This window comes from Phycodurus eques, chromosome 11 (genome assembly GCF_024500275.1).
Source record: "Phycodurus eques isolate BA_2022a chromosome 11, UOR_Pequ_1.1, whole genome shotgun sequence".
Lineage (NCBI taxonomy): Eukaryota > Metazoa > Chordata > Actinopteri > Syngnathiformes > Syngnathidae > Phycodurus > Phycodurus eques.
Genome location: NC_084535.1, coordinates 13,655,719 through 13,668,014, shown reverse-complemented (window position 1 = coordinate 13,668,014; position 12,296 = coordinate 13,655,719). Strand labels below are relative to the sequence as shown.

Below are 12,296 nucleotides of genomic sequence, written 5' to 3'. Positions count from 1 at the left end.
GCTTGTTAAGACAATTTCAAACTCTGTGAAAGCCTGACTGGAATTTTCCTCTGTTTCCTTGGAAAAAAACAGTAACCAGATAGGATATCACAGTTTTATTACCTTGACCCACTTTGTATGTGTCTCTTCCCAATTGTACCACAAGCTACACAGTACTTCCTGGAGATGTTCCTGCATGCCACATCACATGAGCATGTTTTCATCGTATCCCTTTAGTGGACGAATATTACGCAGAAGAAAGAATCAATCAAGTCATTTTCAGCAAGCATGAGAAAGGCCATAAATGTTCCACACAACAGGTGGATTTATGATAAATTGGCGTGTACTTCTCCGAAACATAGGCTATGTCGTGCTGACAGCTCTAAAGGGAGTTTATAGACTCAAACACTTGGCTGACCTGGTTTGTTAGGGTTCTGTTGACCATTTTAAAGTTTGTACAAAGAATTGTCTGTTGCATTCAACGGGATAGACACAAAAAGTCAGTCCTCTGTCCGACAGCTGTGACCAAAAGAGACACGGTTTGCGTTTAAAGGTCACACACATGTAGTACAGTATAGTGTCGTTAACCCGTGGCGTCTGTGGAGTGTAGTACGGGAAATTTCCACCTCCACGGCTTTGCCTGCCTTGCTGATCTTGCGTAATGATTGTCCCCGGGTCCCAGTGCATTCTCACGGGATGGATAGATCGGCCCTGTTCCGTGCCACCTCTACTTTAAACTTCCAACACCAGACCGAGGCGGCCTTTTGTGTGAGTGGGTGGGTGGAGAAAGGTGTACGGAAGCGGCGGCTCGGCGCTTGCTTACCTTGGGCAAGTCTCGAAGTTGGTTGGCGTCCAATAAGAGCTCCTCCAAACTGCGTCCGTAGCGGTAAATTTCATCTGGCACAAAGAGCAGCGAACAGTGGCGTCTATCGATCAGCTCCACATGACGGTTGCACCGCCACAGGGGGATACAGTGAAACATCGCGGCGGTGGTGCGGGTGAATGGAATAAACAGACAGGTTCGAGAGAATGCAACAGATTGCCAAGACGGGACAGTCCCAGGTTTGAAAAATAACAAAAACCGGCAAAGCGAAATTAACAGGTGGTTCACAGCGACATTCCAGCCGTAAACAAGTCCAAGGTGGCGTTTTGTTAAGTGGCGACCGACATGGGAATCACTCTCCGTCTGTCGTCACTTCGCTCACTTTGAAGGCACCCGCCTAACACCGCTCCGCCGCCGTCCCTTTTACTGCATGGAACCGGGCTACATCTCCGTGAGGCCGGGGGGGGCGGGGGGGGAGAACAGAACCACTGTCGTGTCTTCGCGTAGTTCCCGTACTTAATTTCCTCTAGCGTCCAGATTCTGACCCGGAACATTCACTCCCTCATTCCAATCCTACGTCATCACTTCAGGCAGCTCCTCCCTCCTTCCCTCCCAGGGCCGCCATGTTGGGACGGCTGGCAGAATCACCCCGAAACAACAACATTTGATATATTTACATATCAAATATATTTCAAATTTTTACTGTAAGCAAAGCTTGTAATATTTGATCAATAAACTCTTAACAACTTGACATAAAATCCTGACTTGAACAAGAGAAAGTGATGTCATTTTCGGATGCACTTTTTTTGTTTGAACTTAAAACAAAGATAAGTGAGCGATTAACATTTCAGTAATACTGCAAGTTTATAAAACTTTATTTACTGTCGAAAACTTTGCGGCCGCTATTTCTTTGTTTAAGATTTAATTTGGCTGATAAGAAGCGCTGCTGAGTCTGGATGCCACCTCTACTTTTTGTTAGAATTATAAAACAAAGTTATCTATTTTCTAAGATAAACACAAAACAAAAAAACATGTTGCAAATCTGAAAAGTTGTTTAAAAAACATATGCTTAAAGGCATTTAAACAAAGTGTCGGAGTTGTATTATTTAAAATTCTGACTCCAATATTTTCCTTTTTATCTGCAAATTAATATAGACTCCAAATATAGGTTATCGACCTCCTTGACTATACTAATAAGCGGTATCGGCTCTCATAAAACCAGTCTAGCTCTACTTTTTACACTTCATTATGACATAAAACTTGTAAGCGTGTCTTTAAATTATACAGTTTCTAAATTTAAATAAAACAATGTTTGTTATTAAAATATTTATTCCAATAATATTCAATTGTAAGTTTATTCAAATATGGTCATCACACCAAAACAATGTTTTAGGGTTTGAAGTATTTTGAACCACTATCTTAGCGTTACTATGCATGTTCATGCAAACAGAATAGTTAAAAATAACCCTTATTTGAAACTTTTTGCATTTCATTAAGACATCTATAAAGGTAGCAATATATACACTAGTCTATATTATATTTTTACTAGTACTGTTTCTCAAGTCAAATAGTTGCACTATAGTATTTTTTTGTAGATAATGCAGAAAAATATGAACAGTATACTGTACACAAGCCACATTATGACCAGTTGCACAATATAAACAGTACAGTTGTATATTCAAATATTCCGTTTTGATGGACACTGTCAGAAAGGTATTGTAACCATGATTGTTGTGGTTGTACTTTGCAGTTGTGGATATTTGTACTTTGAGAGTCATCTAATGTTTCCTTATTACCTCTATTAGTTATGAGTCAAAAATGGGAACAAGGACTCAGTATGATGCAGAAAAGTTCCATGTAAGTGAAAACTACAACCGCGATAATAAACATACACTCGCCTTTTTAAACAGAAGCTTGGTTTCCCTGAAGGGATTATCGTATACCATTTAGCATCACACCTGCTTGTACTTGGTTGTAAGTGGGCTCAGTAGCCAAGTGTAATTATTATCATTCATCCTTTATTGTCTGGGATTTGATCTCATTCTGCAGATTAAATAGCTTGGTGTGACATCATGACTAAAGATGATATGCCCTGTCCCATCTACCCAACATTCATTTTGTTCTGGGTAGTGATCCAAATAGGTGCCATGTCATCATAATTACATTAAACAATGTCGACAGCGCCTCAGGATGTGAAGCAAAAGAACACATTACTGTGCTGACCATTTTAATTAAGTGATTCTTATGAATGTGGTGAATACTCTCAAATGAAGTAACAATTAATCACAGCACCAAAATACAATCACCAGTTCACCGCTGAGCGAATCTAGGCCTGTGGGGGCCCCGGGCAGTAGTCTGCTTTGTATTTTAGCAAGTCTGCCACACTAACATGTCCCTTTACTTTTTAATGCAGTGCATTCACTTCGGTCTCTTGTCTTGCCCACTGGGAATTCGTCAAATAATTCAATGTTAGGTTACGGGACTTGTTGTAAAAACCTAAGACACCTCCAAAAGATTTTAAAATGTGGAAATTGTCAAATCAGGAGCACGAGAGCAGCTCCCTTACATAATTATAAATGAAGCATGAAGTCGCAGACATCTCAGTGTGCTATCGTTGGTGGTGGTGAAGGTTGTGACACCAGTAAAACCTTCTGCCAGTATCTCACGCAGTAGCCCTAACACATTCCTTGCAAATGGAAATAGACAAGGTGCTTGTGAAGTGAGAACCAGAAAAAGACCAGATTTATGATTTGGCACGTTTTTCATTTTGGTTAAAATTGACACAATTGTAACTGAAACACAGATGAATTAGAATAACTCGGCAGAAGAAGAAAAATACTATGCATGGGAGCCAGATTTTAAGTTTATTTAAACGTGCAATTTATATACAGTAGCTACTGTATTTTAAAGTACACGTGATCGGTTAGTGTGTCCCGAGCTGTATGACAAACCATTTCACAACAATTCCTCTAGAGGGAACCACACTCCAATTAGTCAACGAAGTTTTGAACACCCATCAAAATCCCAAAATGGACCAGTTTTGCATTTTATGACTTTATTATTCTGTCGTGGAGAAAATTCACATTTCCAGAGAAACATAGTAATTGCTTGTATTAGTTGTCATACAGTCATGCAAGGTCAACAGTTTCAATGACCCTGGCACAACACAAAGTGCAATATCATTCAAGTGCATTTATTTATCGCCGTCCCTGCTGCTTCTTGAACGCCTTTAAGGACTTTGCCATCATTGGCGCCACCCCTGTGTTGACAAACATGACCAAAAGATTATGCAAGCTAAAATATACATGGGTAGTCAATTGTATACTGAATAATAAGACTTTAATTTCTATAGCCTGACCTTGGAATCAAATACATGTAACTGCTCTTTTTGAGAACTTGCAACAAACCAACAAAATTGCAGGGAAAAAAATGCGAGCTCACTTGTTTTTTTGCGAACGTCTTGGGTGCTGCTTGGCCCTGAGGTGGTGCTGCTGGCCTTTGCGGGCTCATTGCTCGGCCTTGATCTGCTCTCTTGGGACTTCACGCTAAAACAAGTACAAGTTTGCATAATTTCAACTAGCATTTAACTATGACATCAGCTTTACTCAAGCATGATGCCAACAGCGCACATTGCAACATATTGTTAGCCTACTAGTAGGCAAACAATATAACATAGTTGTCCAAGTCATATTTGAGTGTTTTTGGAAAACCACAAAGCAGCAGCAGTCATGTTGGTACTTTATATTGCTTTGGTAAAAGTGAATGAAAAATTATTTAAGCAACTATCCTATTATGCAAGTGATATGACAAAGGTCGCTTATAACCACAGCAAAACCGGTCTAGCAAGCACACTTCGCATGTTAAGGTAATTGAAGAGCCACAACGGTGCTGCGTGTGGCAAGTGTATTTCGTCTTTACTGTTTTCAGCTACGGTTTTTGTGGTATAAAATTAGATCTAAATAGATTTAAAAACATTTCCCACAATAAATATGACCTATAACCTCTACAATTCAATAAGATTTTGGGGGGGGAAATAAAAAAATATATATTGTGGTTGCATAAGTATGCACACCCCTTATAGCTGCAAATGTGGTCAAAATTAAGCTGTCACATTCGAAAACAAATGGGAATCACCAACCAAATTTTAAAGTGCCTCTGAGTAACACCAAATAAAGTTCAGCTGTTCAAGTAGATGGTGTGCTGACTATCATTTAATGAGTTTGAATGTGATTGCTTAATTCTGAACACAGCCACATCCTCGGTTATAAAGGTGTGCCACTTGTGCAACCACAATCTCAGTGGTTTATTTTTACTTGCGCTCACTAAAAGGTTTTTTTTTTGTGTTTTTTTTTTTTTTTTAATTATTTAATTTTCACGAACCATAAGGCGTACTCAAGTCTTACATTTTCTCCAAAATGGACAGGGCGCCTTATAATAAGGCGCGCCTTGTGTGCACAGAGTTCCAACATCTATAAATGTTGTGTGATGAGCGCTCCGCTTGACTTTTTTATTTTTAAGCGTTTCCGCCAACACGCTTCTTACAGAGGAAAAGCAGGCATGGCTGAGGACAGGGGAAGGGTACGTGAAGTAGGACGCTAAAGCCACGCCCCCAGTAGGTATATAGCGCCGGGGGTTTTATTTTTTATTTTATTTTTATTTATTTATTTATTTATTCTTACCGCTTGACTGACTGGGAGCATTTCCGGGGTGTGCATTGTGTAAAACAATATCGGTTTGGGCAAGGACCCCCGAAAATGTCACCTACGGAGAGACGCTTACAAAGCAACTGCAAGCTATCAGTTACGCGGAGGAACATGGGAATCGAGCAGCCGCGAGAGAATTCAAGATCAATGAATCCATGGTTCGCAAGTGGAGGAAGCAGGAAAACGAGCTTTGCCAAGTCAAGAAGACGAAGCAGAGTTTCCGCAGAAAAAAAAAAAAGAAAACTCGGAAACAAAGCGAAGTGGAGCAACTCGAGCAATGTATTAATGAGCAAAGAACAGCCGAGAACCGTCTCTACAGTCACCATTCGACTGAGTGCAATAACTCGGGGCTTGCCATCATTCCGGGAGGCCTGACGAACCGCTGGACATCCGTGTAAACGGGGCGTTAAAAGTGAAGCTGCGAGCGGCGTGGGAGTCATGGATGACAGATGGCGAACACAGCTTTACTAAGACAGGGAGGCAATGACGGGCAAGTTACGCCACCATATGTGAATGGGTTGTGGATGCTTGGGCTAAGGTATCTGCCTCGACTGTTGTCCGAGCTGTCGCGAAAGCCGGCGTCATTGCTTAACAGCCCCCCGGCAACGAGACTGACTCCGACGAGTACGAGAGGGAACCCGGCGTGTTTGTTGGAGAACTTGCCCAGCTGTTCATTTTGATACAGAACATGAGGACATTGATGGATTTGTGGATGAGGATTGATCAAAAAACAACATGAGTACGTTGTTAAATACCTCAATAAAGTACAACTCAGTTTTGCTCCTGCTGCCTTTTTAAAAACATTGTTTTAGCATGCATGCATGCTTCCGTGTGTTTTAAGCTGGAGTATGTTTTACCATACCTGCGCCCAATAATACGATGCGCCTTATGTATGTTTTAAATACAGAAATAGACCCCGTAACTGATACTGCCCCTTTTAATACGTTGCGCCCTATGGTCGTGAAATACGGTAATTGATGTTATAGGTCATGATAATGGGGAAAAAAAAAAGTTTTGATATGATTTATCTTTTTTATGTCACAAAACTGGTATTTGAACAGGTGTGTGTAGATTTTATCCGCTATGTAGAACCACAGTAGTGTGTACTTGTGACATTGTCTGACATGAATGGCAAATATAAATTTTTCCTCAGCATTCACTCAAGTTTTTAGGTTATGACCATTAAATTAGAGGCTTTCAGCTATGGCATTATTGCTGGCATCACTAATATATTTGGAGAGTCAGCACATACCTGATCCTGGGCTGCTGAGGCTGCTGAACCGCAGTGCCATGGATTTCTTGTTGGATACGCACATCTCTCGGTGGCTTAGCAACAGTGTGAATAAATGCCATCTTCACTTGTCGGCCTAAACAGAGACAGGTGTAGACCAAGTTAAGAAAAATAAACAGTTGCCTCGAACTTCATCACCACAAAAAGTTTGTGTTAAGAAACGGGTCAGTATTGCCCTGAGACCATCTAGCCTCACCCCCACCAGTTTCTCCAATTTTAATGCACTACACACAATCACGGTACAGGGATAATGGTTGCCAGTCGGGGACCTGGTAACCATAGTAATAAGGCGGCACCCTTTTGGCACCCTCACCAGTCCTTGCTCATGACAGGTGCTTAATATGGGCTGGCTTTGGCAGGCTATGATCGTTTTTGGGTGGCTGCTGGGTCCTGCGTTGGGCCCTGTTGGTAGATGGGGCGGGTGGGGTGTGGGGGCGTGCCCCTCCCTTTCGGGACTGATCAAGGCGCTTTGGTCGGGCTCGGGACCTCCCTGGGTCCTGGGAATGGGTCAGTGGCGTCCCCCTGGTTGGGTCCCCTGCTGGACAGGCTCGCTGACTCGGCCCCCCCCACCCACAGCCTTCCTCGATGTGCCGGCTCAGGAACTCCGTACACCAGTTGACCAACATGCATGCGACATAATGTTCATTCACTAATACGTTTGATAGACACACTATAGGCTTTGATTACTTGTGCTGGGATCACTAACAACACAGGTTATACTAACATATCAACTCACGGCTTCTTATAGGTGTTTAAACACTTAAAAAAAGAATCCCACCGCACCACTCATCAGTAGCACTGCCTTGCTCATTTTCTCCACATCCTGTCCTGCCCTTTTCTGTCCTCTCATCTTGTTCTCTTGGTGAGTTATTGTATATCCTCACCGGGTGACCTCCCCCCCCCCCCGTCCCTCCTTTTAAAAAATTATTTGTCACCCCTATTTGCTTCATTAAGAGGTGTACTACAATACTTTAGTCCATATACTAAACCTGACCATTTCCTCTTCTGACCTCATTTATTTTGGAATTCTTGTGCACACCTTTGGGTTTCTTGCAATGGTCAGAGAGTATTTTTTTGGCCAGCGTCTGGAATTTTTTTTCCCTCTCCTCGGAGAGTCTGATGTACATTTCCTTCCACGACTCGTACTGCTGAAGTTTGGCATCCTTGAAGTCTCTCTGGCAGTGATTCCCCCACAGGTGGTCTGTCACTCCGATGTACACCTGTAGACATAAATAATAGACAAAACACTAAACTGACAACACAAAATCACAAACAACATAATATACTTTACGACATTAATTCAAGTTCCACAAATAGACTGGAATGTAGAAATAGAGTATACTGTGTACGTAAGTATGTGAATCAATTACTACCCAGTCAGGAGGAACTATGCAGTTGGAAAACCTGTTCATAGGCCTCATGCCTGTGCAACACAGTGATTGTAAGGTTACGATGTTTAGCTATTGTTCAACCACCTCTTGTGCACCCTTAATGAAAGACTACAGCCATGAGATTCATGTGGACTACACACTTGGTTCAGTGTATGAACTTTGATTGTTTAAACATCTTAAATTTATATAAGCTCCGAGACCCTTTGGCAGCTGTGTCTGGTTATAAAATAGATTCTAAATTTATTACTACCGGATTGCATTCCTCAACACGCAGCAGCTGCTCTGGCGTACACCTCTCCAACACTGGCTCAAGGATTTCAAACGGGACTCCGCCAGTTTCATAAAGCACTGACAAAAAGAAAGACACAAAGTAACAAAACCTCCCAAAAAAATGACAAAACGCTTTCTAGACCTTATTTACAGTTAATATTGTTTTGCAGCGTGCGGATACACTGCTGGTACAAGCTCATCATAGCAGGAAGGAAAACTGTCTTGGACCCAGAGTAGACTGCCATTTTTTTGTTTAGCCGCTGGCCTGTGAAGACTGTGCAGTCCTCAGATAGGTCCCCAAAATCAGGCTCTTTCTCAACTTAAAAACAAGCAGAAAACAAAGGTTTAATTTAGTGAGTGAGAATGCCTGTCTTTATTGGACATACTGTACCTTTCCTCTCGAGGTATTCAAAACTGGATGCTAGGTCACATTCATGTATAAGGGCAGGTAAAGGAATGTGAAGCAGGTCTTTTGGAGATTTCATCATCATCTAAAATCCAAGTCAATCAAAGTTAAATCAATCGTTCAGACACAAAATGTTTATTTTCACTCAAACACCTTTTTTGGAGAAACGGGCATCCTCGGAGACTCTGCAGGTTTTACGAAAGGCTGCTCCTTTATGACAGTCTTGCTCCTTTTGGATATTTTCTTTCCTCTGGATCGATCCTTCTTCAAGGAATTTTCGTCGTAGTTCAAGTACGATTCAAAAGACATGGATGGCTCCTCCATTTCACTCTCACCGTTTTCTTGTTGCATTTTTGACTTTTTGTTTGAGGGTTTTGACAGCTCATCATGTTCAAACTCCTTACTTTCTTTCTCCCGTTTCTTCCTTTTTCGGTTGTCCGAACTACTTGATAATCCCGATGATCCATCCTGTTGTGCATCATTCAAGTTAGGGGCCTTTTCTGAGTGTTTGTCACAGGACAAGAAGGTTTCGTTACAGTCTTGTGGGGGTTCCTTCGATGGCTTTGACTTCTTTTTTGACTTTTCTTTTTTTCTTTCCAAATAAGAGCCTCCGCAGCCTAAGCTACTTTTATCTTGAAGTTGCACCTTGCACTCAAACTGGAATTTATAAAGTCCATTTATCGTGTCCTGGGAAACAGAACGATGACATTTGTCCTCAGGAATAGCATTTTTCAAACTCAAGATTCCATTTCCAAACTTCTTTGGGTCATCCTCATCACTCGTTTCCCACATGTCCTTTTTTCTTTTGGGATTTTCATTAATTTCCTCAGTATGATATTTTTCAGTCAAATGTTCAACACTCTTGCCCTTTGATGTTAAGCAATTATTATTTAATTCCTCCACTGTCTGGCCTCCATTATTTGGGCTATTTTGGTCACTGATGATTTGTTCTTTGACAAACAAACTGTCCGACGTGTTTCGATCTTCTGTATGACTGTATTTAGGAGATGAATGTCAAACAAACTATCTGAATTGTATCCAGTTGATTTAAAAAAGATGCACACCTTGTTGACTTCTTGGGGATTAATTTCTTCCAACCTTTGACCAGCGACTTGGCCAACTCTCCAGCTTCTTTGTGCTTGCGAAAGGAATTCACAGTTTTGCCAATTCCAGTTTCCTAATTTATAAAGAGCACTCACAAATGAATGGACAATAAAACAAATTTACATCCAAATATAGTATGGTCACATTCCCCACTTACAGCAAGAACATCTACAGTGATGTCTAGATTGTTGAGCTTCTGCAAGAGTTTGAGAACCTGAAATGAAATGTATAAAGAAGTGACTAAACACTACGTATATGAAAAACAATTCATGTTAAACATTTTCACGCATTATTCTGACAGAAAAGGGAACAAAACCTGTCACACCAAATATGGCAGTTCTGGGTTTGGATTGCCACAGTTGCTGATTGTGCATTTGAAGCTGAAGCTATGTATGGGAATCTTTCACACCCTCTTACTCCTTTTACTCCCAGCTATAAATGGACAAGCACTCTGCCCTTTGCTATACATTCTCTCCATTTACAAAGTGTGTGGCTTTATACTAACCAGTTGTAATCTTATTTGAGCATATTTAAGTAGTTTAACACAGTCTCGTCTTCCTGTACTTGTTAAAGAGGCCTAGAGGTATGCAGGTGGTCACTGACAGAAATGATGGACACCAGTCATAAAATGAACTGGAGGCATAGCCATTTTTAGCAGCAAACCACCTGCCATTTACAGTGCCTGACAACCACACTAGTGAGGCAGCCACATGCATGGTAGTGACTCAACTCATTACAATTCTATATAGTACAGTGAACCCTTTTGCTGTACCACCAAAACGGTTTCAATACCCCAGTACATATTTTAAAGTATAGTTTAGTGTTAGCATTTTTTTGACTGTATGTTGGTCATTATGGTGGTACTGTACTTGGAGAGCTAAATATTTTTGAGGTGGTATTTGGTGTAAAAAGTGAGTACCACAGTTATTTTAGAAAAAGGGATACATGCCTTGCCCTCATCCGTTTTACAATGTTTGTTTTGGGAACATCAAAAATGTGAGCCTAAGAAAAATGTACAAATGTGCATCATCAACTTTCATTTGAAAAAGCTTGTAAGAGCAAGCTGTACTGGTTGTCTTTAACCTGATGAACAGTAAAAGTCAAATAGAAACTATCTTCAGGTGACATTTTATTTTGGAACCTGCATGTGCCGTAGTTAAAATAAAGAGCATGAGGTCTTCTGTGCAATTGTTATCTCAGTTTTCATCAGGGTATTTTTTATTTTATTAAACACACAATTTATCGGTGACTATTTTAGGACTCTTAATGTTATATATATATATATATATATATATATATATATATATATAAAATAAAAAAAGATGCATATTATTCCTGTAGTGGATATGCATATGCCTTATCATAAGGCATATGCATATAAACGTAAACTAGAGTTGTGTGAAACCTAATGACAGTGCGTCATGAACTCACCGCTACCTATTGTTGAAACAACGCTGATTAAACGAATGGTGCGTTTGCCGCACGTGTGGCGAATAAAGGTAGAATAAAGTGCTCGCTACCGTGGCAGACTGTGCCGTGTCTGCTAGTTGGAGTTTGCAGCGTAAGACTTTCTTCACCACCTCCGGGCTCCCTGCCATCACTGTGCAGCATGTGCGAGCGTCAACACACACCTGACTGGCGGGCAGCACTAATTATATGCAACGGAAGTGGTGACGGCCACTTCAGGGCCGTGTGGTAAAGTAGACACGCTCGTATGTGTGTGTGACGTCACATATGGGAAGTCTTAATATGATGTAATTGTTACAGTTGGTGTTAATGCATATACATATGCAATGAATTTTGAGAATTTGAGAGGACTTCCCCATGTATTCATCATGATATCCCACGTACTAACGGGTGGCATAAACCACTAGCAAACAAACCTTTACATGTTATTTGACCAATTCAGTGGCTTGAAAGAATAACTTTCTTCTCTACTGCCGTATTTTGAATGTGTGACACGCAACCGTCACCCCGACCCAGGTCAACCAGCACCCCAAGGATGTGCGAATGTATGTAGTGCATTAAAAATCCACGGGAGAAAGGCATTTCGGGGCTTTAATCTTTTATATTCTTTGTATAAGTGGAAGGATACTAGCAAATTAAGAATTTCACTGCTCAGTGCTACCGCTGTGTTTTTACTTTATATATGACAATAAACATCTTGAATCTTTCACAAAGGAAGCTCTGCATGTCATGACACACTGAGGATATTCTGGCAGTCAAAGCCAGAATGTTGACATCAACTAATTGGAAGCTATTATCTGTGAGTGTGGCCTAACTATTGGACAGGGTTTGGGGGTGGGTGGATGGTGTCTACCCCATGCCA

At 41.0% G+C, this 12,296-nt stretch overlaps 2 protein-coding genes across 10 annotated transcripts in view; both read right to left on the bottom strand.

Annotated features, from left to right (window-relative positions):
* The window catches only part of LOC133409559 (leucine-rich repeat-containing protein 1-like), a 39,868-nt gene extending 38,526 nt beyond the window's left edge, over nt 1–1,342 (bottom strand). For all 9 annotated transcript variants that reach the window (XM_061689725.1, XM_061689720.1, XM_061689724.1 and 6 more), the window contains exon 1: nt 803–1,342. In XM_061689725.1, coding sequence (XP_061545709.1) covers nt 803–961 — 159 coding nt within the window. In that variant the 5' untranslated portion in view covers nt 962–1,342. The remainder of the gene's footprint in view (nt 1–802) is intronic.
* Nucleotides 1,343–3,973: 2,631 nt separating this feature from the next.
* On the bottom strand, nt 3,974–11,565 carry eloal (elongin A, like). The gene is made up of 11 exons (XM_061690614.1): nt 11,488–11,565; nt 10,125–10,181; nt 9,928–10,040; nt 9,017–9,857; nt 8,849–8,948; nt 8,609–8,776; nt 8,438–8,535; nt 7,836–8,016; nt 6,758–6,872; nt 4,244–4,347; nt 3,974–4,061 (listed from the first exon to the last, which is right to left on the bottom strand). Exons 1-11 carry the CDS (start codon nt 11,563–11,565, stop codon nt 4,000–4,002), a joined length of 1,917 nt encoding a protein of 638 aa, XP_061546598.1. The 3' UTR covers nt 3,974–3,999.
* Between the last annotated feature and the right edge of the window lie 731 nt (nt 11,566–12,296).

What these genes read in the sequence shown, in the direction of transcription:
- eloal (XM_061690614.1), bottom strand. Translation starts at nt 11,565, where the DNA reads ATGGCAGGGAGCCCGGAGGTGGTGAAGAAAGTCTTACGCTGCAAACTC. An exon ending in ACACGGCACAGTCTGCCACG is followed by an intron (nt 10,182 to 11,487) that starts GTAGCGAGCACT and finishes ATTTCATTTCAG; the next exon opens with GTTCTCAAACTCTTGCAGAA. An exon ending in CCTCAGCAGCCCAGGATCAG is followed by an intron (nt 4,348 to 6,757) that starts GTATGTGCTGAC and finishes TACTTGTTTTAG; the next exon opens with CGTGAAGTCCCAAGAGAGCA.